Raw genomic sequence first — 26,657 nt, forward strand, 5'->3', positions numbered from 1 at the left:
CGTGAACCCGTCTGTCTCCAGTCTGGAATGTGTTCGCACCATTGCAGCCTTGCAGATCATCGCAATGGGGGTCCTTTATTGGAAGGGGGCAGGTAGCGGAAAGTTTGGGGTTCAAATCTTGGTGATGCGGCTAACTGTCCCACAGATAACCTATCCCGTTTGTGCTTTCAGGGAACATCAGATTGAAACGGTCGGAATGGAAGGAGGGCGCCACTGTGCTGGCGCCAGGCAGGAGGCTCGTTCTGAGGCCAGCAGGTGATGCGATGCTGTTTCTCAAGCCAGTCGCAAGTCCTGGCACTGTCTTCTAGGGCTAGAGGGGCCACCAGGCCCTGCATATAGGGGCATTGCTTTCTGTGGCAAGTTGCAGCAGCCCAACGACTGCATTTGCCATGGCTGTAGTCTGATACTGCGAGTGCTGAGCTGTGCAGGCTCAGACCTGGTGGTACTGGACATGGCCAACATAGTGGATGCAGTCCACGTCAGCAGTGGCGCTGTCCTGGAGCTGCACAACATCACGGTATGCACCAATCTCCTCCTTGCTCCTTCGGCCCCTGACTGCCTGAAGCCCCTGACGAGGCGCAGATCTGCACCTGTCAGATTTTTTGGGGATGCCATGCACGTTCTATAACTTGTAGGGCGCAGGAGTTCCTGCGCCCTGCAAGAGGGCGAGGCGGAGAGTGTGTGTCTTGAAGGTGGAGTGCGAGAGGCACAGGCGGACAGTATATTGCATTGAAGGGGTTTGAGGCATGTGGCGGCACATGCGCGCAGGTGACCAACTCGGCGTCCATATTTGGCGCGAGGATCAGCGACCACACGCGCTTCGTGGTGCCCTTCCTGCCCCTCTGGCCCTCCATCACCTTTGAGCCTGGCGCCACGGTGAGCACTGCATCCACCTGCGATCTCCACCTCTCCCTCACACTATTTTGTCTTCCTGTATGTAGACTGGTGGTTGATTGGCCTTGACAGGTAACAGTCATGCATGGCAAGCTGGCCAAAATGCTCTGTCTCATACTGCATGTGAGACAGCTCTACGCGCTTGCATGGCCAGTCGGCAATAGAGCAACACAGCCCGCAGCCTTACTTGTGCCGGCACACAAATTCCTCGCATGCTGCATGCACATGCTGCATGCCCATGTTGCATGTTTATGTTGCTGGCACACAGCTTCCGTTTTGGCTGACTGGTAAGTGCGGTGATTGATAGATCGTGGCGGATTCCACGCTGGAGTACACATGGTCAAGTCTGCCCGGGGAGGGCTGCGACAGCTTTAGGCGTGATGTGGCGGCCAGCCTGCGCCCCTTTGGGCTGGACCCGTTCCTGTCGCAGCACCCGCACCTGCAGATGGTGCGACTGCGAGGCAGCCACCTGTATCGCCAGCCTGTCCTCGACATCCGCACCAACTCATCAGGTGCTTACTGAGCTTCCTTCCTGCGCCAAACAGTGATGCGTTGCGCCCCCGGCAAAGTGCAGAGCGTGCATGCACCTTCCCTGTCTGAACTGCGAATTGGGACATGCGCAGACTCCCTGCTACAATCCTGTGCTGCCTGATATGCGATCATTCAATGCCTTACATGATGTCAGAATCAACTTTGAGGTCGTGAGCTGGCTTCTTGTCGCGCTGAGCACACCCTTTCTTCTTGTGCCGCACATGCATCCCTGCTTGGCGCGCTGTTTATCCACTTTTGTCGCAAGCAGGACGTGTTATGAAGATATAGCATGAGCTCTGCAGCCCAATCTTGCACCCAGAGCGAGAGCCCATGGGTCCGCTATTTAAAGTATGCAAGAAATGGGTCAGGAATGCCGCCGGCCATGTCTTTCAGCTGATCCAGTGACTGTGTTGGTGCAGCGGGATACCTTATGCTGAATGAGACGGACACGAGGTGCCTGTGCATCCCCTATCCGGCTGGCGGCTGGGACGCTGACTCGGACAATGACACAGCGGGTGACATCATCGCGCCGTCACACGCAGCCGCCATCATGGCCTCTACCACCAGCCAAGGTACCCTCCTCCCCCTTTTCATCGTGTTCACACCCTTTTGCTCTGTGCTTCTAGAGCGCCTTGGGAAGTGAATACTCCAGCTACCAATTTTCCTACTCAGAGGCCGGGATGGAGCAACTGTGTTCTTTGGCCAGGCCTTCATGTGCACGTCACGAGGTCCCTGCAAGTTATAGTTGCTTGCAGCTGCTGATGAGGTGACATTTGTCCTGTTCAGGCGGCGGCTCAGGCCAGGGAAGCAGCGGTGCAAGTCCCCTGGCACTAGACAGCCGCTTTATTGCCCTCATCATCGCCTTGGTGATGGCTGCAGCACTGTCCCTTGTCCTGGCCGGCTTCCTCATCGTGCAGCGCCACAGAGACAAGCTCAGAAGGGTACGTGCATAAATCCTTCATGATCTTCTTGATCCTTACGCATGCTTGATTGTCAGCAAAAGCAGATGTTGTGCAAACTGCATGCTTGTTTGTCAGGAAAAGCAAATGTTGCTTGTCATGCATGCTTGGTTGTCAGAAAATGCAGACGAATGCAGATCAGTCTGCGACCAGCATTTGCATGCAGGACGAAGGTGCAAGCTTGAATCACGATGTGTCATGTCTTGTGAGCATGTACAGCCTGTCTGCAAATAAGATAATTCGCTTCTGTTGATTGGGCAGTGTAACGTGCATTGGGGTCATACAGGAGAGAAAGGCCTCTGTGGCAACTCTCCCATGTCTTGTAACATGGATTCCATATTAGTCTTGGTTTCGGAGATGCCAATGCTGACTGGCAGCTGGGCATGCAGGTGCAGGACCAGAAGGAGGACGGGTCCCTAGAGGACGATGGGCCAGTTGTACCGCGGAGCCCCTTTGAGGATATGAAAGTGTCCCTCATCGACGGCGCTCGCGCAAAGAGCAATAGCCGGTACGGCCTCCCCTGCTACGATGTCATTGTTTATCCCCAGCACAAGGCAGTCAAATTGGAAGCATGCTTCCTTGGAATGCAACTGCGAGTTCATTTGTGTGTCATGTGCATCCTTGCTGGCATGTCTGTGTCACAAGTTTCAGTGGGATTCTGCTCTGCAGATCGTACTTTACACGTGACTTATGCACCTGATGCCAAAGCAACCTTCAATTGGTTGTGGCAATTGTCCTCCTTCAATGGCTTGATGTGCAATCTCTACCTCTGCATCCAGGCTGTTCGCGACACTCAGGAGCAGCAACGAGCCGCAGAGCAAGGAGCTGCTGACCACGTGGGAGAACCCGGAGGACAGTAGGAGGGGCCTGCTTGCGACGCCAGGGCACCACAGGAGGTGGGGCTCGGCGGACAGCGAGGCCTCCTTCACGATTCAGCTATCGTCGGTGTCCTCGCAGCGCACCAGCGTGGACCACAGCTTGGCCGGCTCGCCGCTGCGCCGCGCGCAGTCGCTCTGCGTCACCGACCTGCAGCGGGCGCCGAGCAGCCGGGCCGGCAGCATCCTCCTCCCGAGCGCGCGCAGCGTCGACTCGGGCGCCAGCGACTACACGCTGCCGTCTCTGCCGCCAACGCCCGGCCGCAGCCCGCGCCCGGCCTCCCGGGCCGGCCGGGCCGCGCTGCCGGCCGCGGCCGCGGCGGCAGCTGCCGCCGCGCTCGGCCTGGCGGCCGCCAGGGAGCCGGCGCCGATCTTGGCGGCTCCCAGCGTGCAGCAGGCGGCCGCGCTGTCACGCGGGGACCTTGTGCGGCTAGCGCGCAGGGCGAGCCTGACGTCTAAGACCAGCATGGTGAGTCTGCCGTCGCTGGCAAGTACCGCTAGCCTGCCGCCGGCGCACAACATGGCGCCACAGGCCAGCCTTGCGTTGCGGCACTCGCTGTCGAGCGCGCACAGCTCGGACGCCGGATCCGCGGCCGCGAGCGCGCACCTGCCCGGCTTTGAGGAAGAGGACGAAGAGGAGCGCGCAGCCGCCGGCAGCACGCAGGCGCCTGAGGCGGTGCACAAGGAGCCCGAAGGCTCCTCCGCAGATGTCGTCCCGGCCGTGCGGCAAGCGGCGAGTGAAGCAGCCAGCTGCAGCAAAGCTGCTGCCCCAGCCACAGCAGCAGAGGCTGCCCCTCGCAGAACTGCAGCACACACCCTGACTGGTGCGAGGAACCTTCCTCCATTGCTTTCTTGTTGCGTTTGGGCCTTCAATTTCTAGCTCAGGTATATCCAGGCACTTGTAAGCATTGTACAATGCTACTAACACCGGCAACTTGAGTGGTGTTTTGATTGCATGCAGGGTCCCACTTGTCAAAGACCCGCCCAATGCCATCCCCTTTCAGCATGCCTGAGGCGATGCGCAAGCGCAGCAGCAGAAACTCCATCGAATTTACCGGCCTGCGCATCGGCAAGCTCATCGGCACAGGGTCCTTTGGGAGGGTCTACAAAGGTGTCACTTCTTACCTTCCTGTCTTATTAGCCAATGCTTTAAACTTGATATTCACATCCTAATAGCTTCTCCAACATCCTTGAGGGAAGCCTGGCAGCGGCATGATGTGTAGCTATGCATAAACTCTCAATACAGATTGCTGATCGGCCTGTTTGTCATTTGTGCAATCTATGTGCAGCCCTTTTCTGGCGCGATGCTGGGCGTGCATGCGCACACCTATGTAGGTCGTGGCATATCAAGAGAGATTACTGTACCTGTTGTTGCAGGTTCCTGGCGCGAGAGCACTGTGGCCATCAAGGCGATAACACACAACGCCACGCTGTCGCGCAAGGTCGACACTCTGCGCGAGTCACTCGTCGGCATCTCCATCCAGCACCCAAACGTGGTGCGCGCGTGTTCCCTCCCTCGGTTCTCAACCCCTCCGTGCAACTATTTCCCAGGCCTGCTCTCTTCAAGAACTGGGGCCTCAGCGCAGCATTCAAGATTATGCACTGTGGCCATTCACCCTCCCTCACTTGCACCCAGCCTGGCGCCTGCTTTGTTTATACATCAGTCACCATGACAGGCTGACCACAACTATGGCCACCCTTGTTCAGTGTTGCCAATGTTAAGGGTCTCTACAAAGTTTGCTGGGAAAAGAGCTGGGTATTGGATAAGGCTTTGCAAAGTTTGGTGCTCAAGCAGCTTCCCAGCGTGTGGCTGGTTGAAACCTCCGTGCATGGAGATTTTCTTATTGTTTTGAAGGCTAAGCTGAGTGGATCTTGGCGTGGGGCGCGCTTACATTCTGGGTTACTCTGAAGACTGACTTGGGTGGATTGGGGGGTTGGGGCGCGCAGATGACAACGTACAAGGTGCTGACCACGATCAAAGCCAACGCTCTGGTGGACGATGCGCCGCAGCGGCGGGCCGATGCAATGCGCGCCAACGGCTACAGCGTTGCGCAACTTGGGCCCGGTTCCGCGCAGACGCCCGCCGAAGAAGAGCTGCTGGAAACCTGGCTCCTGCTCGAGGTGAGCTGACTTCCTCTTGCTCTTCTCTTTCCCGTGATGCATGCATGATGTCTGTATGATGATTGTTCCTGTATTCTTAGCGACATAGTATTGAACGCACCTAGCCCACCCGGCTGCAGATGCATCGTTCTTCATTCTCTCATTACTTCATTGTGGTCAGATTGACAAACCTCACATTTGGTGGGGCTGACAGCATGCTGCTTTAAGGTCCCGTTGAGAATTCTGTCTTAGTGGGGTGGGGAGAATCTGGAAGGGTAATTTTTGAGACGGCTGCCTGTGCTGCGCGCAGTACTGCGACGGGGGACCTCTGGACCGAGCCATTGCCAACAAGCGCTTCTCCAGCAACATGGTGAGCCCGCCTGCTCCTGCACCTGCCCTCTTTTCCACATCTCCTGAATGAAGAACCATACCCTGAATGGGACTTAGCCACCCTGCAGGCGTGCACAGCATGAAGCTCAGCAACACATGCTCAGCAGCATGGGCAACGCAGTGTTGCTGCATAAGAAGATATTGACTGAGGGCTGCCTTGTGTTCTTGTGCATCCAGGCCGCCATATACCTGTCCCTCATGGACATCACTGCCGGCATGATCTACCTCCACTCCCTCGGCATTGTCCACAGGTGCGCACATACACCCTGCAGCAAACTGACCCAAGCTACATGTCCAATCCATGCGGGGCTGCCACATGCAGTACTGTTTGGTAGCTCAAGAGCAAGCCACCCTTGTGGAACTTCTGCTCGGGAGGAAGGCAGCTCCCTGACTGAACGTCTGGTGCATGGTGCTAAGCATTAATAGAGTAGCCTGTGTGCAAGAAACCAGCTTGGCATCACCAGTGCAAAATGGCCGTCGGCGGTATTTCAAAGCTGCTCCGCTCCCGTGGATCTGCTAAGTAAACATTTATGTGTATGGTTGCACAGCACCCAGAAGGGCGCCAATGTGCTGCCTGGCTGTGAATGGGTGCTCAGCGATTCTAGAGGAGCCTAACTTAAGTGTGGAATCTTGGTGCGCAGTGACCTGAAGGGTGCCAACGTGCTGCTGAAGAGCGCGCCGCGGTCGGCCGCGGACCCGCGAGGTTACGTGTGCAAGCTGGCCGACTTTGGGCTGTCGCGCGTGCTCGGCGCCAACCGCACCCACGTCTCCACCAACTCACACGGTGCGGCCTTGATCTGAGAGCGGTCAATTCAGCCAATTCTGGCGCTGCCTGACTTGGCTTTCCCTCTGGAGTGGCCTGATCTGGCGCGGCTGGTTTCCGCCAGATCTGGCACCGCATGAACCTGACGAGCAAAGTTGCGCGACCTGATTTGGAGCCGTTCCCTACTTGCCTCCTCTGGCGCCTCCCTGCTGTCCTGACTGGGCGCTGCTCTTTGTGCCTGACCTGGCAGCCATCTGCGTTCTTGCAAGTCACTTGCCTGGCCAGATGACTTTTCTGGTGCTGTGCAGCAGGGAGACTGCACTTGCTTATTACAATAGAAACCTGTTTTCGGCACAATGTACTTTTAATTGGAGAGTGAGACTGCGAGGGACGGTAGTGCTGAGATCAGGTGCACACATTGGATGCAGGCACGGTGTCGCACCAGGCGATGGAGGTGTTGCATGATGGGCGCATAACGCGGTCGAGCGACGTCTACAGCTTTGCTATGATCATGCTCGAGATGATCACAGGCGTCCCCGTCTACGAGGGCTTCTCCGCCTCCCAGGTCCGCCCTCGCCCACCCTTGTTTTGATCTCCCCCACCCCCCGGCATACCCTAGAGTAAAAAAGCATGTTCTGCTGCCATTTCGATCCGCCACTAGACATCTGAGTCCTGCCAAGCAAGGAGGACAGTACAGTACAGTGTAGGCTGCGAGCGTGTCAAGTCGCCAGAAAATATTGCAACAGAAGGGATTGTACGCATGTGTTATAAAAGGGCCCAAATGACTACATGAGACCCAGAAGGGACATCGGTAATCCAAATGTGCTTGCTTAGACACTTGAACATTCGAGACAGCGTGTGGGTGCGTGCGGCTGACATGTACGCCCGTGTGCAGATTTTGTACCAGGTGTTCAATGGCGCGCGGCCGCACATGCCGGAGGGCCTCCCGGCAGGCTACAAGCAGCTGATCGAGGACTGCTGGCACACCGAGCACAGCTGCCGTCCAACCTTTGTCACCGTGCACGAGCGCCTCCGCAGCCTCTACCAAGAAATCTGCTTCAACACAGCAGCGCGCTCCTGACGCGCAGATCCCCTCTCTGCCTGGCTCCTTTGACAGGCATCTGCAGTGAGACTACAGACATGCAGAGGGGTTTGCTGCTCTATCTGCAGCGGAAGTCTGCTGCTGGGGGGCAGGCTCTTCTCAAGTGGGGGTCCTCGATGTCCTCTGGGCGGGGGGAGTTCCTTGGACTACATATTTTTTTTGCTGTTGCACTTGTTGCAACAGGAATTCTTTTGTGGCAAAGGAGGGCCTGCATGCAACCTCCCACCGCTGCCAAGGGTGCAGCTCGCAAGGATCGAGAGTGCCTTTCGGGGCTTTATTTTGGGTGTGAGTTTTCCATCCGTCAGTCAAATCTTTCAACTCATTTTTTTGCCTATGGCTCTTGAGGCATGCAACAATCATGCTGCCGGGGTCATGGGGTTTGTTCAAGGCAACAAATAGATGATAGTTTGAAGGAAAAAAATGGTGCAGGCTGGAATATGCCTGCACAGCAAAGGTTCATCAGATAGTGTCCATGCGCGGTGATACTCAGCTGGTACTGCAACAGTTGCTTCTTGATGCTCTGGCAGTGAAAAACTTACCACACGCACCCGCCACTCAATGAATGCCAGCCCACATGCCAGCCCACCTTCACTGAAATGCAGCCACTTACAGCTCGCGATGCTGCTTGGTCTGAGCTGTGATCCACTGATCCAATACATCTCCCAGCGCTGAAGTGCAGCCGATTTGAGCCCTGTGTTGCCAGACTCTTTGTATGGCGATACGGGCGATCATCCGCACTCAGAGAATCACATTTGACCGTCCATCAGGCTATGAGAGGTTCCTTTCAGGGCTGGAGCAAGAGCTTGAGCCGCCCTTGAAGAGTAAAGGGCAACCACCAGCCGATTAGCAAGGATTGAATCATGGAAAAAGTGGGGCGAGTATAAAATTTTGGCTGCTCCATCACATGTCCTGTCAAAAGCACTGTGAGCTACCAGGGTGTCAGCCATTGGCTGTGAAATCCTGCGTGGAAAAGGGACTGCAACATAAGAGTCAAACGGGTTGCGACAGCTGATACACTGGTCAAAGTAGCTTCTGTGTTGGCTAACAGTGAGTGGGTTTTTTTATGGTTTTGTAGACTTGGTCATTTGCAGATTCTCTGCCGTCCTGTGGTTAGCTTTTGTTTCCCAAATTCCTTGCTGTGAAAATCTCGTCTGGTCCGTGCTCAACTTTTGTTTGTGGTGCTGCACTTGCAGAACTATTGGTACCCTTGGCACATGTGTGACTGTCAGTGACAATCGGCAATAGGCGTAACAGTAGAACTTTTTCTACTGTTGCATCTGGATATTAGTCAGCGCAATAGACATGCCCTGCAGCAGTTGAATTGCAGAGATGGGTATACGTGTTTTATTGCTGTGCCATGATGGAGATGGTCTCTTGAGAGGTCACTAGAGAAGATTCTGTTGCCTTGAGCTCCGACCCCTGATCAAGCAGTGTGTCGATCGGTCACTTGAGGAGAACCTGAATCATTCGGAATGTCACAGTGGACAGGCTTGCTCTTGGGTTGTAGTGATTGATGACAAGCAGCTGAAATGAGGTCTTGCTGCTTGTCATCAATCACTACATTGCTGTAAATTGTTCTGACATTGCATGGCAGCATTTCGAGCTAAGAAGACTTCGAAGGCCTGCTTGCATCCACAGAAAGAGCACGATGGCTGCTCTTGTATATGGTATAGCTGCAATGGCAACAATGCCTGTATGCGACATTCTCGCATCATGGATGGTGAGGGCCACAACGAAATGCCTTTGATCCTTCTCCCAGAGCTGCCTTCGTATTCCCACACATGCGTGCGCGCACCCACAGCAAAAAGCAAGCCAAAAAGAAATGCATGCAGATCAGGATTTGAACCCGTGACCCCCTAAATGCATACCAAGCCGTTCAGATCCGGCAGGTTCAGCAGCCGAGGCAAACAGAAATGAGAGAAAGAGAGCTGAACAAAAGGTTGACCCATCAGACGGCCACCTGACCTCCCCGCGGCGGAATGAAGCCATGGGGACATTCCTCAATCGGGGCGCGCCCGGCTCTGAGGCCGGGCACAGCCACCGAAGCTTTCACGCTCAGGTCAGGAGGCTTCCCTTCATCTTCTGGGCTGAGAAACTTGTCACTCTTGAGAGAGACAACAAGGTGTACGAACTATAGAACAGATCCTGTTCGAGTATAGTCGTGCCAAAACGTGAATTTCCACCGGCCATATACCGCACATTGGAACGCCGCTGAACGGACTGATCTCAAGATAGAAGCTTCGCAGCAGATGGCAGTCGTCCAAATAAGCAAGCATCATCAGACTTCCCAATCTGGACAAGATCTCACTCGTGCAACCTTCGTATCAATCGAAATTTTGTTAAAGCATTGGTAAACGAGTGAACAGCTGCATTTGACACAGAGTATCAGCGCAAGCACCCGTACGATGTCGCACATTCCAGCAAGCACAGGATACACAGGTACGGCAGAGACCTTGGTCATTGTGTAGAGTCAATTTGATTTGCTTCATGACACCTTTCTGAATGTCGAGCTATCTCCTGCAGGCGCGGGCGCCACGGTCATCAATGACGACATTGATCGACACAGCCCCGGCAACGTCGTCGCCTCTCACCTGGAGCATGACCAGCAAAAGGGACATGCCTGCTGCCAGGGCATCCATGCTGCTCACGGTGGCGCTGGCGGCCCGGCAGATCACGAATCCGTTCCCTCTGCGGGGGTAAGCTGCTCCTTCGTCGCCATGCGGGTACTTGAGTCGTAAGAAAGGTTTGACAGGATGCCCTTCTGCTTGATGGTACCTGGTAGTCGTGATGCTTTTAGCCAAACGTTTCAACTGCACGGTGCTGTCTCACCTCAGTGTCCTTCATTGTTCAAAAAGGTACACCACGTGAAATTCAACCACTAGCGACAAGCTCTTCACAACTGTATCAATTTGACAGGCTGGCGGCCAACACACAAGTGCGCCCACCCGCGGCGAGCGTGGTCCCATCGACTTGGATGACCAGGCACCAAAGTCGCATGTAAGTCTGCGCCTGATGCTTTGCGCCCGACAATGGAGACAAGCATATTGTCACATGCCCTGCTTCTCAGGTTTTTGTAAAGCAACCTGCCGTTTCTTAGCCAACAGCCAAAGCAGGAGCTCAATGTTGCATCGCTATGGTGCACATCCAGGGTCTACTTGTATGGTGCTCTTAGAAAAACAATGTACTGCTCTGGCATGAGCTCCTGTAGAGGTTTCCTGACATGCCTATTATCTCAAAATTCCCCATTTGCTTCTGCAGGCAGCACAGGGCACTGGCAGCGCGGCTCCTCAGGGCTCAGTCCTGGGTGCAGGCGCCAACACTCCAGTCAACGTGACTCCCATTGGCGGCCAGGCACCCCCCACGGTATGCACATCTCATTGACATGTCTGCATGTGTCTCACCACTTGCGCTTTTGTGTTTGATTAATGTGTTTCCCTCTGCCAAGAGGCAAGGTGCATCTGCAGACAAGCTCCAGTTGCAAGCACGGTGAAAAGCTAGCTGTAGCTCTTCTGTCAGCACAAGTGAGATGCTGAGCGTGCTCTAAATTTGGTGATGGGTGCCTTGCATGCAGAACCCTTCTGCCCAGGACAAGGCTCAGGTGAAGACTGCCACGGCTGTGGCCGGTGTTCAGGAGGACCTCAAGGGCCTTCGTGACCGCCTGGCCACCAACGAGGTGAGACCCCTTGGCTCAGGATGTAGTACAGACAATATGGTGGAGATTCGTTGTCTTGGTGTATCGTCTGTGCTCTGCACCGACACACCAGTCTGGGGCCTGCTTTTTTGGACTACTGTGAAGTACTTGCATTGGTAGAGCAGGCTTGCAGAGTGTGTGCAGTGCGTATAGCCACATGCAGACAGCAGTCTTTGCTGAATTATGCCATTGATCCCCACTTGGAACGTGCAAACTGCAGGCGGGTGCTGCGGGAGAGGCCAAGCCAGGCTTTGGGGAGCGGGTCAAGGGGTTTGCAGTGAAGACCATCGACCACACCCAGGCAGCTCTGGAGGGAGCCAAGCAGAAGGTCACCAAGCAGACCACCCAGCCTGCAGGGACTACTCCAGAGAGCTGAAGCATAAGCCAATATGCAGGAACTCCAAGCATGAGGATTTATGCTGCCCTGAAGCATGGCAGCAGCATGGCCCAAGGAAATTCAGTCAGCACTTTGAAGGCTTGAGTTGTGTTCAAGAGTGCATTTTTGGCAAGGGTACCTTGAGAATGATGAGCCATTGACATGGCTTTGAAGAGCGGTGCTGCGTCTGTTCTGTGTGGCTGTAAAAGCATGGTGGCAAAATTTTGAAGAATGGGGGAAACATTAAGCGGCAGTGTGCACAGCAGCATCACCAAGTGTGCTCGCATGTGATCTGACTTTCACTGCGATTTGAGCATCAAAGTATGTAGACCTGTTGCGATGTAATCTGACGTGTATGCTCCATATGTAGAAAAGACATAATGTGCTTCATTGATTTTGCAACTTTACTGCTGGCACGTCAATGGTTGCATGCAGTGTGCCCGCTCTCCGGCCCCTGGGAAGACATGGTCATTGAGCTCTTGTCCAATCCTTACCATTTCACTTTGCCAAATTTCATAACAACGGAGCCTCTTATATGGTAATCCACCTGCCCAGTGGTCAAAACATAACAAGCAAACTTTGCTTGAAGTAGAATGCTTGAAGCATAATAGATCGCACACGTAAAGAAACGATCATCTACTACAGACTTTGCAACAAAATATAATTATCTGTCTACATCTTTAGCAAATATCGTTATTGCTACAGCAGATCACATGCATGTGGCTGCACGTGTTGGAGCAAAGTCATCTCAAATGCAGGCTACAACTAACTACAAAACCAAGGTAACACCTGCTGATTTGGCAAATCGTCATCTCGCATCCTCTCATGTCGGAACCTCTCAGTCCCATTTGTAAGAGGACAATAAGTCTTGATCAAACAATGCCAATGAACAGTGTTGTCATGATGTCTCAGCTCATCAGCAAAGAGACATATTCCACCAGCTCAAGCCCTCACATAAACGCTAAAACACTCTTGATGACAACAAAACAAAGATAATCCCAAGCCCCTCCCAAAATGTGTCTCGTAAAAAGAGCTGCGTAGAAAGACATCTTTCGGTCGTACTTGTTTTTCAAAGGCACAGCCCATGCACAGGGCCTCATGGGGACACCACAACGGTCCAGTTCTTATGCTATGTCCTATCATCAACATATCCGCACAGCTGTGCTCACTGCAGTACATGACGGTACAGCCACCATTTTCTCACATGTGCACTGCAATGTGTGTCAGAGACTGCATGATCACTGAGACACATTGCAGGCCCTGAAGGCTATGGGACCATCCTCAACTGCTACATAAATTGAAATCCACAAACTTTGACAGTGTTCTCCCCACCATTACACAGATTTTTGAGGATGCTGCATTGACTCCCAAACCCCGACAGCCCCAACTTCAACTCTCAACCATGCCTTGACACTTTTTTATTTTCTTGGGGGTGTTTTGCTATGTCAGATCCGTTGGAGCCGCAGCCGATTTAGAGGGCAGCGCTAGGGTTTGACATTAAACCCCTGCCCGTTCAGACTGCGCGGGGAGGCATGATAGGGCTTGACGCCAAAACCGTCGGGGCTACAGCTGGCTCAGGCCGAAAAGCAGCAACGGTAAGGTTTGACATTTGATCCCTGCCGTCTCAGGCAGCGCGGGGGGTACGGTAGGGTTTGACGCCAAAGCCATCGGGGCCGCAGCCGAGGCCGGTGGCAGCGTGGAAGCGCTCGGCCACGGCCCAGAGGGATTCGTCGCTCCAGGCAGCGCCAATCAGCGTCACTCCAAACGGCAGCACCGGCCGCGAATTGCCCGTCTCCCTCAGCAGCGCCGCCCGTCGCGCCACCTCGCCTGCTCGTGAATCCATATATTAATGTCAAGCATGTTTTACCCGCCAGGTGACGAGGTGCTCTGAAGAGATATGCCTCACCCCTCTACAAAGGGCTATTGGCCTCTCTGCTACCCAAGGAAGGCACGTGCAAAACACGTGGATCATTGCTCAGCTCTGGCGCTGGTCCCTTCTGGTAAGGCAGATTGCCTTCACTGCCTGGTACAGCTGCGATATTGAGGCAAACGGGAGTGACCCTTGCCAACATATCCGCCCGGTGGCAGGCAAAATCCCAAACGGCTGAGAAGCCTTCAGAGCACTATGGGCACCGGCGCTATATTCACAGCTACCTCCATACAATGATTGGATATCCAGGAAGAATAAGGCGGTGCTGCGGCCTGATATTATAGCGTGTAGCTCTGGCACGGCTTCAGGCAGGGCTGAGCACCTGTGGGGTCGCTGGCTGCGCTAGGCTCCTCGCAGTGCAGCACTCCACTGGGGACTGCAATGGCGGCCATGTCCATAAGGTTAACAAAGTTGGTGAAGCGCCCCAAATTCGCGTTCTTGGGCCACGACACCGCCTCCGCCTGCTTCTCCTCAGCCTCAATCTCTGCAAAAACAATCGACTTATCTGTCATCTGCATCCTCGCTTGCCTGCCTGACAACCGCCCGCCAAAAGGTGTCCTGCTGATTAAATTCCGCTGCATAATTTTGCCACTTGATCTCACCCGTGCATGCGTGTCTGCAATCTAAGCGCCCCCTGGACCTGCAGACTTTACTGCCATTGTAGCATATGTGCATGCATTGCCGGGAGAGCCAACAATTCCATGGTGATTTTGCACGAGGGCTCTCTCACATGCTGACCAGAACACTTACTATAGTGGGTACCTTGGTGGGTGTGGACAGCTTGCACGCCCCTGAAATGATATCTGCAAGCCACCAAGTGATTGTGCAGATCACAGGCACAGGAGTCGCCTTTGGTGTCCCTCACCTGCGACGGTGTAGTGGTGTGCTGCGCTGGGCACGAGCAGGAAGTCAACCTTGGCGAGCTCCACTCGCGCGCGCCCCTTAAGCTCATTGAGGGTCGTTAACGCGTCGAAAACATCGACCGCGCAATAGCGTAGCGACCCCGCCATGATCGCCCCGGTCACCCTCTCCATCCGCGCATCCCCTGCCACTGAGGCCTCTGTTGGGGTGCCCTTCTGCACAACACATTGACCAGAACTCCAAGTCAGTCACGAGAAAAGGGGTCGTGGGCACCAGGTGATCCTGCTTGCTGGGCTGTGGAGGTATGCGGAAAAAGCTGGGAAAATATACATGCACAAAGCAGCTTCATTGGTAAAGTTCACTGCATGCACAACTCTTACGAGAAGCATCAGCTATCGTACAGTAGCTTGAAGGAGACATGCATGCATACAAGAATCATTGCTAGGCTGCAGCTGCAGCTGCAGGTCATGGCAATTGTATCTTGGTCACCCTTCGTGTCTCTCCCCAGCACAGCTCTTCCAGGTCATGTGTTCATTCGGTTGTACCATATCTCAAAATTTGAGGACTTCAGAGCTGGAGCGGCCGGGCAGGGGTCGATAAGAGGGAGGGAACGCAACAAACCTGGCCGGCCTCGAGGAACGTGCGGACGCCAGAATATCGCTCGGCCAGGAATGCGCTTGTGTAGAGCAGGTTAGCAGTGGCTGCAAACGGCTCAAAGTCGATGGGCACAGTAACGCCCCCCAACTGCTGCAGCATCTGCACCGCCTCCCCGTACAGCCTCTCATAGCCTGCAGCAGCAACCAGTGCCTCATAGATCTGATTTGAGCACTTTACTTCCTCTACATGACATTTCCAGTTTGTTTGCCAGTCAGATATACCGTACTTCCTTTTTTGTATTGCTGGTGAGGCTCCCGCGCATTTGTTGCCAACAGAGGACAGAGAGGGGCATATGGTAACATGCTAAAATTTCTTGTTATCTTCTTGCTCTGCACTAACTCGAAGTAGCAGAAGTGCAGAGCGAGCCTTGCCTTTCACAAAGGCGTCGCCGCCGGGCCCGGCAAAGCTGAGGTACTTGCGGTCGGGCAGGCCAAAACGGAAGCTGGGCTTGGCCGCGTGCCCGTTGGGCGGCGCCGCGTGCCCATTGGGCAGCCCGCCCGGGGAGCCCGGCGCGGATTGCCCGGGGGTGGATGGCGGGGTGGCCTCCTGCAGCTGCCCCAAAGCTGCCGGCCCAAAGGCAGGCGCCACCTCTGTAGGCACGCGCCAGTTGGGGTCCGCCAGCTTCGGGCCTGCTTCCTGCATGCATGCAAGCGCGACACGTCAGGCACGGCGCAGAAGATAAATATACGCTTAGCTCTGATGCCTGGCAAGAATTGGGAAGGGAGAGAGACATGTTTTGTAGTCTGCTAGGAAATTGAGCTGTCCCCGGCCCACACCAAGCTGCAGGCTGAGAGCCCTCGGAGCGCTTCCCAAACACCAAATGACAATCTTTTGTTCCAAAACAATAAAGCACATGGGCCCCCTTGTTCAGGTGGACAGTCACACCTTCATACCAGTACAAGGCGTTACACTCAAAGGTCAAATCTCATTTTCATATTATGAAGTTCTAGCAAAGGGCTGGGCATGCCTGCATGAGACGCAGCACCACGGCTGCATCGGGGACGGAACGTGCAAAGACGGAGATGCAGTCGAGCGCCCGGCACGCACGCACCACTCCCGTCGACGACACACGGCCCACCGTCGGCTTTATGCCAACGCAGCCGCAGAAGTGCGCCGGCACCCGCCCTGCACTCCACAGCTTTATATAATGGAACCCGCTTTTGCGCAGCCATTCTCATCAATGATATCCACAAAATTTGTCATTGGGACCTTTTTTTTGGCTCACACGCTGCGCTCACGCTAGCTGGCAGCCTGCTTGGTTACTTTGCTAGCCTCAGACTCCCTCTTGCTCCCTTGAAATTCTCTTGGATGCCTCGGTTCCTGCCAGCTCCAATCCCAGCAAGTAGCTGGCCTTCTCTCCCCCCGTGATCTCAACTGCTGGAGCTGCCACTGAAACAAGGCAATCGGCGTCTGCAACTGTCCACCTTTGCAAACAGCGGCAGAGCAGCTACTCTAGAGGTGTCGCACAGGTGATCCTCCACTAATACTTAAATTAGGTTAGGAACACGCTTATCGGGTTGCAGATGTCTTCACACAGACAATGGCTGCCGCCAAAGTGCAGCTGTGCCAAAGCCAGGCATGTATGTGCAAACTTGTAAACTTGCACTTCCTTTTTGGCGCCTTCATACACAGCAGATCAAGGTGGCCCTTAAGGGCGCACTAAAGTTTCCAAGATGAGAGAAGGGCAAAGAGAGTGGGCGCTCACCAGAGCCAGCGGTGTCTGTGCCAAGGGCGAAGGTCAGGAGCCCGCAGCCGACAGCGGCGCCAGAGCCGGATGAGGATCCCCCGGGGAGAAATCGATCATCAAAGGGGTTGCGCGCCGTTCCGTAGGGGGTCCGAGTTCCCACCAATCCCGCCGCAAATTGGTCGAGATTTGTCTTCCCAACCATGACGCCGCCTGCAAGAGGTAGCGTTGCCGTCTTTGATCGCACACCTCCACCTAAGCCAGGTCCAGTGGTTGTTGCCAAGAGAATTGAGGCCACAAACAATCTTCTGCATATGTTGTTACACCCCCTCTCCTTTATGCATGCAAAAAAGATGGTCATTTCATTTTTGTGACTTGCACTTGTGATGGCTGCCATGTTGATGGCCTTGGGACATGGCTTAGGTGGAGGTGATCATGCATGCTTATGCATGCGAGGGGAGAAATTGCCAGAGGCATAGGCATGCATGCATTTGCTTGAGCAGTGCTGGTCGAGGAACAGGTGCGCACCAGCCTCAAGCAGAGCCTCCACGCCTGGTGCACTTTGGCTGGGGGTGTATCTGTAGGCCTCGCAGGCTGCTGTTGTCGGAAACCCCGCGACATCGATGTTGTCCTTTACTGCAAAGGGCACGCCGTACAGCGGACCCCGTGCTGCAGGAGGTAGAACCTCCAAGATCCTGCAGCAGTCGTCCCAACTCACTTAGCAAAGTTATTACTTGATGCCAGATTTTGAGACGCTGAGCTGCAGTCCACAGGAGCAAGTGTCAGAAGTGTCTGGGTCTGCAGTGTGCCAATACCTGCAGCGTTCCAGCAAGCTCTCCAGTGATGCGAGGGTGATGAACATGCCCTCTTCCTGGGCCAGCAGTGGGTAGAGTCTCCTGATAACATCTGTTGGGCTTGTGCTGGCATCCCTGTATGCTCCTTGGAGGGCTTGGAGCCCAAGAGCGTCACCCATTCTTACGCCCTGCCATGTAAAATTGCATTTATTGTACCATACGTTTAAATATCGGTAAGTATAGACGTCCCAACAATATTCCAAGTGACCAGTGACACTACGTATGTGCATGAAATCTGCTTGAAGGTTTTATGATCCAGGCAACCTTTAATCATTTTACAGCATCGTATTCTTTGATTCACCAAATATCATACTGAGCAAATTGTACCAACCTCACCCCTAGAGGAGAGAAGAGTGCAAGATGCTACTTGGAGGAAGGCAGATTCGCTTCGCACTCCACAAAGAGGACCGCACCTGCCTTTCTTTGGATCTTCGTACAAGACTTTTCGCGAAAAAGTCCTTCGTTCAGCTCGGTTCGCAAAAATGCACATTCCCGTTCGAGCTGACCGGTGTGCCCTAACATGACAGCATGCATAAACTTGGGGCAGGCCCAATCGGGGGGACCCTGTCACTGGCCGGCTTTTCCAAATCTTTGGCCGAGCATGTATTTATCCACCGCCTGCTCACTCATTCCATTCATTCTCCAGAAGTGAAGTGCAGGTCGGCCCCTTGTAGGTGCTGTGTTGTAAACGTACTTGTCATTTTCACCCGCACAGAGACGCAAGCGTCGTGTCTACCACGAACAGCAGCCACAACACACCAAGCTGCATCTTCAATACCCAGGTAAAATCAATTCTCCTACGCTGCAGGACTATAAGCTTTGCAAAGCTTTCCTAGCGTGAACTTGTAGTCGGCAAGCTGGATCACACTACGGCAGTGATGGTCAGAACCCTTGGCCCGGGCCATCTCCAGGAAAACCACCTCGATGATGTGCAAAGGTCCCTGAACTGCCTTGCCTCAATGCGTCTAATTTCTTCAGATCGTCTACTGCACACAGAAGCTTTGACTCGGTTGCTTCCTGCGAAGCAGATATTTCACGTGGGTCAGGTGGATCCCCGCTGAGCGCTTGTGCTCCGCAGGTGACGTCCAGAAGAGATGCCGGTCCATCCCGACACTCCCAACCTTTTCGGGCTCACCCAGTATGACGGGTAAGGCCATCCACAGTCACGTCCTTGTCAAAGCAGGGTCCTGTCTATGAAGCCCTTGTTGCACCAGTCTGAAGACCGCGTTCGGTCTATCCGCTGATCGCGCCGCCAAAACTGCATGCACTAACTTGTTTTGATATTTTACTGTTCTTTGTAAAGGATATGAATGCGTAGCCTGACAGCTTTGTTCGGTTCTGACTCCGCAGAGCAACATCTTTCTTCGATGGTGCAGCCAGTCTGAACCAGGCCACCGGCTATGCCATCGTGGTTGGATTTGGTAAGGAAATTGCTCTATTCTATTTGTAATTGATTGAGCCCAAACATTCCACATATGGACGCTATTCGTGGGTTTCTCTGTATAACCTGGATTTGCATCGAGCAAGAAACTGGCAAGGTCCACGAGTGGGACTACTCGTGTACATCTGAGATGTCTACTTTAATGATCGCTGATAATTCGGTTCATTGATGAGTGCCAATGATTCGCAGGTGCCTTCTTCACTATCTTCACCACCATCCTGGTCTTCCTTGATTACCGGTATGGAGGAACCAAGCAGACCAGTGAGCAGGTATGCCCTCTGCATGCTTCCTGAAAATTGATGCAGAGAACCTCCTGGTGCATGTTCCCAGCATAAAAAACCTGAAGCTTCAAAGTAATGGTTCTGGCCACATCGAACGCCCTAACGTCTCTGCTTTGCCTGTGCAGTTCAATTGTGGAGGCCGCTCCATCAAGCAGGGCCTCATTGCTGTTGACATTGTCAGCCACTGTGAGTGCCCTCACCATTCTGATCACCTTACCAATCTGCAGTCAAACGTCTCCAAATTTGCACCATGAGCTGCTCAGGCACACTTGGTATCCAATCTGCAAGACACATTTAAATGTTTGCTCTTGAGTTGGATGGTGGCCTGGCATGTGCAGGGACCTGGGCCGCAACTCTGCTGCAGTCCAGCAACGTCGCCTACAAGAACGGAATCTCTGGCCCCTTCTGGTGAGCGCACCTCACTCCTACTCTCACCTCTGCCTTGCTCAAACATTATGGCAGACTGCTGTCTTGGCAACAATTGCAAATTACCTTGTGATTGACCCTGGTCTGATGTGGGATGCCTGCATGCCCCATCAGCGTCAGAGTAGGGGCCACACTTTCATGACAGTCCACTGGGATGATCACCTTTGCTGGATGTCAACATGAACGCTGTGGCTGCTGATGCAGGTATGCTGCTGGCGCTACCGTGCAGATCCTGCTGTTCGGCATCCTGGCCATTGAGATCAAACGCAAAGCGCCCACCGCTCACACCGTGCTTGAAATCGTCAGTGAGTCCCCGGCTAGTCTTGTCCCCCATTTAACCTTCCCTTGGATCTCTCCGAGCTTCCGTTGGATTTCTCCCAAAGTGCATTAATCAAGGCATTTGTTCTCCATGTCCTGGTCAGCACACTGCACAAGTCCTACAATGGTTTTTGGGAGGCAAGTGGTGCCCAGCAGACTTTAGTAGATATTCGGTGCTTGTGAGGCTAATGGTGATCTGCTGTGCAGATGCGCGCTGGGGTAGGGCAGCTCACCTGACCTTCTTCGTCTTCTGCATCATGACCAACATCCTGGTGACTGCCATGCTCCTGCTGGGCGGTGCTGCCGTCATCAACGCTCTCACTGGCATGAGCATCTACGCCGTGAGTCCCCTCCTCTTACTGCAGAGCTTGTTCCTTTTGTGAAGTTGCTGGCGGCAGCCTGTCCCTAATTTGAAGTTGCTGGATGCCCTTGCTATTGTGGGCAAAGGCAGCTCTGGAATGTTCCTTTTCTCTACGCAGCCTGCCTGAAAGTTTGCTGCATGCAATAAATGGAGTGTTCACTGACGGCTCAGGATTGCTGTTGCTTTCTAAGTGCAGATTGTGGTGATTCCATGTTCTGGTGTTTGTGGTTCTTTTCTCCACCTTGCTGCCTGCATGCACACAATCGATTCTTGTGATCTATTTCAAGTTCTGCCTGCACTGTTGCATGCTTGTCCCAAGTTGCAGTCTCACACCATCAGTGACAATATGCTAGGAATGCATCTGGCTGTGCAGGCGGCTTTCCTTATCCCCATCGGTATCATCCTGTACACCGTGGCTGGTGGGCTCAAGGCCACCTTCCTCAGCTCCTACATCCACACAGTCATCATCTACGTGGTGCTGTGCCTCTTCGCCTTCCTGGTGTACACCCCCTCCCACGTGGAGCAGCTCGGCTCCCCTGCCAAGGTGTGCTAATTTCCATCCGCTCAGAATCTGCCAGGACCCTTTATGGGCTAATCGCAAGGCATTCAACCCTGCTTGAAGTCTGTGGCTGTCTTTCTCTGCGGAAGCATCCATGCCAGATGCACATGTGCAAGGGCGTGAGGCTCTGTTTGATGTCGGCTTGTCTTTTGCTGCGGATGCAGTTTCTTTCTAGTGGTTTGGGAAAGCAGGTGTAAGTTCCATGCAAGAGGTTTGCCAGCCCTCTGCTAGACCAATCTCAAGAGGCCTGATGCCGTGTCGCCCCAGTGATCAAAGGCTCCTCAAAGTCATTACCATAGTCCGCACAAAATTTCCCGCAAATTTCCTACGGTGTTTTGAGTTTTTGGGTTTTGGGCGGCAGGTGTGGAACAATCTGCACAAGATGGCTGAACAATTCCCCGTTGAGGGCAACATGGGTGGCAGCTACCTGACCATGTTCTCCAAGGGCGGCTTCATCTTTGGCATCATCAACATCATCGGCAACTTCGGCACCGTCTTTGTCGACCAGGCGCGCGTTCCCTCCTTCCTCTTCCTGTAATTGTGACTAATCTTGTCACCAGAATGAGGCTACACTGTCACATGCTTGCCGGTGTTGTACATCCCTTTACGGGTGATGTGTCGGGAGTTGCTGATTATTTTGCGCATGCCATTGCAATTGACACAAGCGCTACCTTTTTCACTGCCTGCAACAATACTTTTTCTGGCAAGTTTATGCTAGCGTAGGTGATGCCATTTAGCTGCTCATACTTCTCCTGTTGGCCTCAACTGCCGGCTTTTCTGGGGGCAGTGTTCTGCGTATGCCATGCTTTTGAGTGCACAGCTCTCCTGCTGGCCTGTGGCCTTGCTGGAGATATTGATTCCAGGATTCAAATTGTGGAGGTCTGAGCCGGTGTGTGCTGGGGGTGTTGCAGGGCTACTGGCAGAGCGCCATCGCGGCCAAGCCGTCTGCCGCGCACACGGGCTACCTGATGGGGGGTCTGATGTGGTTCTGCATCCCCTTCACGCTTGCCACCACCATGGGCCTCGGCGCACTCGCCCTCGACCTGCCCATCACCGTCGCTGAGGCCGGAGAGGGTGGGTTACTCATCAATTAGGCACCTCGCTTACATTACCGCCCACCACTGATTGAGAAGTTTTGCTTTCTTCAGCACTTGGCCAATTCGATTGCAGTGCATGTGCCAAACCACCGCCGATATGCTCTTTTTATGGTGAAGGAAGAGCAGGCAGACATGTATCTGTACTGACCCTTTGCCCGAGGCAGGCCTGCCCGTTGCAAATGCCTCCTCCATTTCCCACAATGGAGTGACTTGCCTAGAGATCATTTTGCTGCAAAAGCCACAGGACTCCACATCATTTCGCGCGACAGTTTTGTAAAGCCGAGTCTGTGAATGCGCGCAGGCCTGGTGCCCCCCGCCACAGCCGTCTTCCTGATGGGCAAGGCCGGCTCCATCCTGATCGTGACCATGCTCTTCATGGCCGTGACATCCGCTGGATCTGCCGAACTGGTCGCAGTGTCCTCCCTGTGCACCTACGACATCTACCGCACCTACATCAACCCCAAGGCCACCGGTTAGTGCCCCTTTTGCTTGTCTTGAATTTGAAATTGAATATTTTCAAAAATTGCAATCTCAGCGCGTGACATGGAGATGCCTGCATGGATGTGTTTGTTGCGGGTGTATTTGTGTTGAGTATGCTGGTATCGTCAGTGGTCTTCCTGTTGCATCATGCAAATGTCTTATTCAAAAAGGGGGTTCAAGGATATGGCAGCAAGATGAGTGCTGTAGACAACTAACCAATCCCGTCAATTTGGCAGCAACAGCTGAAGAGTGATCGATTGAGTGTGTGCGCCTGCTGCAGGCAACGCCATCATGAGGATCAGCCAGGTCATCATCTGCGCGTTCGGAATCTTCATGGGAGTCCTCGCCATCGTGCTCCTCGAGATCAATGTCTCCCTCGGGTCAGTTCCCCTCAACCTCATCATTTAAAGCCCCTCTGCTATTGCGTCCCTTGATCCTGGCATAGCACAGAACACACATCGTGATGCAAACAGTGATGAACCTTGTGCTGATCATGTAAGACGCCTTTACCTTCCACCCTTGGAAGCCACCTGATTCAGTTGTGCAAACCTTCAATCCTCCTAGCATGAGCGCTGACAGCGAGCGCACATGCGCAAACAATGACTCCTGGCATGAGGGCTGACAGCGAGTGCGATGTGGCTGCAGATACGTGTACCTGCTCATGGGAGTGCTGATTGGCTCAGCCGTGATTCCCATCGCGTACTGCCTGGTCTGGTCCAAGTGCACAGCTACCGCGGCCATCACCGGCGCTGTCAGCGGAATCTGCCTCGCCATCATGAGCTGGCTCATCTCCGCCAAGACCCTGGAGGGCGAACTCACCCTCTACAGCACCGGTGCTCACAATCCCCCACCCAGTGCATGCCCTGATCCAAATTCAAATTCCAATTTGAAGTTGAGTGACAGCGGCTGCCTTGGGCGCAGCTCTGCTGGACAGCCTCACTCAATTTTTGGCACCATTGCAGCTGTTCAACCTGTCTTCAAAGGTGGAAAAACAGAGGTGTTCAGCGTCAGTTCGGCACATTTGTTGCATGAGCACTGACAGAGGAGGTCGGCTGTCAAGACATCTACATCAGATCCTCGACAATGCTGATTCCTTGTATGTCATGCATCCTACCTTGTTTAGTTTTTGAGGAGAAGGTTCATGTGTGGGCTGCACTTTGCCTCTTGGCAGGAAAGGTGTGCGGTCATCAAACAAATCTAATGTCTTAATGTTATTTTATGTGTGGGGTGCAGGCCAGGACTACCCCATGCTGATCGGCAACCTGGTGGCCATCTTCTCCAGTGGCATCATCTGCACAGTCATGTCCCTCATCAAGCCAGACGCCTACGACTGGCAGACCACCCGCGAGATCCCCATGGTCGACGATACAGAGACCGGTGCGCGCCCCACACCCCAGATCCACCCTGCCATCCACCCTTTCGTCCACCCCTCATATCCTGCCCACCTTTTGCATGCGCATGCTGCCAGAGCCCCACATCGCAGCAATGCCTGCCATGCCCTGCCTTTCGCAATTGGTGTTCCTTTTGCCTTAGGGAAAAGCTCCTCAAAGATCAAGGGGTCATGTGCTTGATGTGCCGGCTGCAGGAAGCATGCTTTCACCCTGTGATATGTTTTGCCCTGCCATCCAGCTCGGCATGTGCATGCTCTCCAGGCGTGCGCAGCTGTGTGTCACCTGCATTCGTGCCGTCACCGCACTGGACAGGATTTTAAGCCGGAATTTTGTCCTGCACAGGGTTCACCGAGGACGGCCCAGACTCACACGCCGCCATGGAGCACGCCTACAAGTGGATCCTCAAGTGGGGGGGCGGCACCGCCTTTATTCTGATCGTGGCCTGGCCTTGCCTCACCCTGCCCGCCAAGGTCTTCTCTCAGGGCTACTTCACCTTCTGGGTCATCCTCTCCATTGTCTGGGGCCTGGTAAGCTCTCCTCACACCCGGTCAGACATCTTTTTTGAAACTTAATTTTGAACTCAAAAGGTCCTGCTCTCCAAGAAACTTCCTTCAGAGTTACCGAGCCTGCTTTGCTTCAAGGTGGTATGATAAGGGTCGAGTTTTTTCATAGGATTGTGAAGATGGTGGCTAGGGGTTGGCGAAAGGTGGTATCTGGGCACGACGACGGGCCATATGGCCATGCATGTGTCAGGTGTCAATGTTTATTGTGTGTGTGTGTGTGCAGATTGCCACCTTCCTGGCCACCTTCCTTCCGTTGTGGGAGTCTCGCGCTGTGCTCATCGCTGTCCTCAGTGCTCTCGTGTCCTGCAAGCGCGCAGACCCCAAGGTAAGCATCTGCCATGCTCTTGACACATCCTCCATGACAGCTGCATGTTCCCATGGATGCAAGCAACTGGTTCTGGGTCTGTATGCTCTCCTGCTTGCCCACATCCCAACACACGCATTCTGTGCAATTTGCTGGTTTTTCTGAATCTCCAGCAAGCTGTGCTGTCGACTGCTGTGTGGTTAATCTGGCTCCCAAGCTTGACATCAGTGAGCCTTGACGAGGCTTTGTTGGGTGTGGTAGGTGTGTTTGGCTGACCTCATGTTTACTGACATCAAGCTGACCTCATGCATTGTGCCTGAACAGGACATGGAGGAGTTTGGCAAGTTTGCCGGCAAGCCGGGCGTGCCGCGCGTGCCAGGCGGAAACCCTTTCGTGACCCCCGACACCACCGTGCACAACCCTAAGGAGGGAGATGTCGAATTGGGCAAGGCCACCACCGAAACCACCAAGCCCTGAGTCAGTGACAGCTGTCTGCAAAGGCAACGCCGCAAGAATGACGCCCTCACCTGCCAAAGCGCGGCAGGAGTCTGGCTGTGCAGCAAACACACGACCATTCTTGAGGCCTGTCTGACGCAATTTTTCCCGGCTCCGGCCAGAATTAATTCCCTGGGTCTTGAGGCTGTCGAGCCGAACAGTTTGTGTTAGTTTTTGTCGGGGTCACGCAGACTGGGGACAAGCCGGGCTGTAGCACCTGCGCATATGACAGATGTTGGGCGCTTGGGTCGGCAGTTTTTTTTAATGGGAGATGGGGTCTTTCTAAAAGGGAGACATGGTCTTTGTAAAAGGGAGGCATGGCCATTGTCAGGGCTTCATTTGGCACAGGCTTGCAATTTGATCTGCAGTGCAAATGGATAAGACATGGCCTGTGTTTCATATTGGGGCATCGTGTGTCGGAAGTACGCGACTTGGATGAGATGCATCAAAGATTGAAGTTCTGCTTTGTCACTTTTTGGTGCAGGTAACACCATTTTTGTCAGCAATATTGAAGGTGGCAGGCTAAGAGAGGGGTATGGTTTGGGGCATATTACTCTTGTTGCCACAGCGTGCCTGTGGGCTTATTCAAGATGCAAGGGATGGAAGTGATGTTGCCAATTTGATCTGTGCTGTTCAGAGGATGAACTTGACCTGCCGTTGTCTCTCCCTTTCAGGGGCAAGCTGCATCTTCTGGGTGCTGTGGTCTTGACAGAGTCTGTGTGACTGACCGACTGCAGCACTTGATGCTTCAAGTCTGACTGTCACTGCGACAACTGCCGGGCAAGACAATACAAGTAAATTGGCCGCCTTTTGGGTCACCTTTAAGAATTACCAAACCCGTGACAATGTGACACAGGTCACATGTTTGTTGTGACGTCATGTGTATCAGTATCGTGTGATGCTTTTGAGATTATAGCGCCACGGTGTCGGCATGGGGCTTTCAAATGTTTTGACCCCCGGGCCGGTCAATTCAGGGGCGGGGTGATGGAACTTTGGAGCTGTATGCAGAACCCGAATTGGGGCCTGCACAGTAAGTAAAGATTGTATTGTGTATATTTGAATTGGAATCTGTGTGTCATTCCTTCTATGTAAATCTGTTGCTGGTTGATGGGTGAGGTCATAGCCACGTGGCCCATATCACGTGATGTTTCTGCGCAAGGCTAGGTCTTCACCAGAAATCCACCTCTAGACGCCCGATTCGTGATCAGATCTGCAAGCACTCGATTTAAGAAATTATCTTGCCTGTCCTCCGAGTAATCGCCTTACGCTCGAAG

At 53.8% G+C, this 26,657-nt stretch overlaps 4 protein-coding genes across 4 annotated transcripts; 3 read left to right on the top strand and 1 right to left on the bottom strand.

The window, feature by feature from the left end:
- Window positions 1-451: 451 nt before the first annotated feature.
- On the top strand, window positions 452-7,593 carry COCSUDRAFT_43964 (kinase-like protein; the record flags this gene model as incomplete). Its single annotated transcript, XM_005645031.1, has 15 exons — window positions 452-517; window positions 769-876; window positions 1,202-1,406; window positions 1,845-1,997; window positions 2,212-2,366; window positions 2,774-2,892; window positions 3,164-4,083; window positions 4,221-4,370; window positions 4,637-4,755; window positions 5,207-5,380; window positions 5,670-5,729; window positions 5,927-6,000; window positions 6,391-6,533; window positions 6,941-7,077; window positions 7,408-7,593. The coding sequence occupies 15 exons, from the start codon at window positions 452-454 to the stop codon at window positions 7,591-7,593; spliced, it is 2,769 nt and encodes a 922-aa protein (XP_005645088.1).
- Window positions 7,594-9,952: 2,359 nt separating this feature from the next.
- Window positions 9,953-12,038, top strand: COCSUDRAFT_48551 (hypothetical protein). Its single transcript, XM_005645032.1, has 6 exons — window positions 9,953-10,053; window positions 10,138-10,310; window positions 10,531-10,611; window positions 10,873-10,977; window positions 11,186-11,287; window positions 11,526-12,038. The coding sequence occupies exons 1-6, from the start codon at window positions 10,020-10,022 to the stop codon at window positions 11,679-11,681; spliced, it is 651 nt and encodes a 216-aa protein (XP_005645089.1). The 5' UTR covers window positions 9,953-10,019; the 3' UTR covers window positions 11,682-12,038.
- A 116-nt stretch (window positions 12,039-12,154) lies between these two features.
- On the bottom strand, window positions 12,155-17,786 carry COCSUDRAFT_30676 (allophanate hydrolase; the record flags this gene model as incomplete). The annotated part of the gene is made up of 9 exons (XM_005645033.1): window positions 12,155-13,508; window positions 13,934-14,095; window positions 14,477-14,687; window positions 15,085-15,279; window positions 15,508-15,675; window positions 16,118-16,254; window positions 16,835-17,026; window positions 17,342-17,508; window positions 17,629-17,786. 9 exons carry the CDS (start codon window positions 17,784-17,786, stop codon window positions 13,306-13,308), a joined length of 1,593 nt encoding a protein of 530 aa, XP_005645090.1. The 3' UTR covers window positions 12,155-13,305.
- Window positions 17,787-18,288: 502 nt separating this feature from the next.
- On the top strand, window positions 18,289-26,492 carry COCSUDRAFT_30678 (urea active transporter-like protein). Its single transcript, XM_005645034.1, has 18 exons — window positions 18,289-18,449; window positions 18,746-18,814; window positions 19,018-19,088; window positions 19,298-19,377; window positions 19,515-19,575; window positions 19,728-19,797; window positions 20,020-20,120; window positions 20,341-20,474; window positions 20,868-21,038; window positions 21,415-21,567; window positions 21,965-22,127; window positions 22,452-22,622; window positions 22,911-23,010; window positions 23,276-23,463; window positions 23,864-24,007; window positions 24,364-24,548; window positions 24,808-24,909; window positions 25,213-26,492. Exons 2-18 carry the CDS (start codon window positions 18,762-18,764, stop codon window positions 25,363-25,365), a joined length of 2,100 nt encoding a protein of 699 aa, XP_005645091.1. The 5' UTR covers window positions 18,289-18,449; window positions 18,746-18,761; the 3' UTR covers window positions 25,366-26,492.
- The last annotated feature ends 165 nt before the right edge of the window (window positions 26,493-26,657 follow it).

The sequence above is a fragment of the Coccomyxa subellipsoidea genome, assembly GCF_000258705.1.
Source record: "Coccomyxa subellipsoidea C-169, whole genome shotgun sequence".
NCBI lineage: Eukaryota > Viridiplantae > Chlorophyta > Trebouxiophyceae > Coccomyxaceae > Coccomyxa > Coccomyxa subellipsoidea.

What these genes read in the sequence shown, in the direction of transcription:
- COCSUDRAFT_48551 (XM_005645032.1), top strand. Translation starts at nt 10,020, where the DNA reads ATGTCGCACATTCCAGCAAGCACAGGATACACAG. An exon ending in ACCAGGCACCAAAGTCGCAT is followed by an intron (nt 10,612 to 10,872) that starts GTAAGTCTGCGC and finishes TTGCTTCTGCAG; the next exon opens with GCAGCACAGGGCACTGGCAG. An exon ending in GCGGCCAGGCACCCCCCACG is followed by an intron (nt 10,978 to 11,185) that starts GTATGCACATCT and finishes CCTTGCATGCAG; the next exon opens with AACCCTTCTGCCCAGGACAA.
- COCSUDRAFT_30678 (XM_005645034.1), top strand. Translation starts at nt 18,762, where the DNA reads ATGCCGGTCCATCCCGACACTCCCAACCTTTTCGGGCTCACCCAGTAT. An exon ending in GAGATCAATGTCTCCCTCGG is followed by an intron (nt 23,011 to 23,275) that starts GTCAGTTCCCCT and finishes ATGTGGCTGCAG; the next exon opens with ATACGTGTACCTGCTCATGG. An exon ending in ACTCACCCTCTACAGCACCG is followed by an intron (nt 23,464 to 23,863) that starts GTGCTCACAATC and finishes TGTGGGGTGCAG; the next exon opens with GCCAGGACTACCCCATGCTG.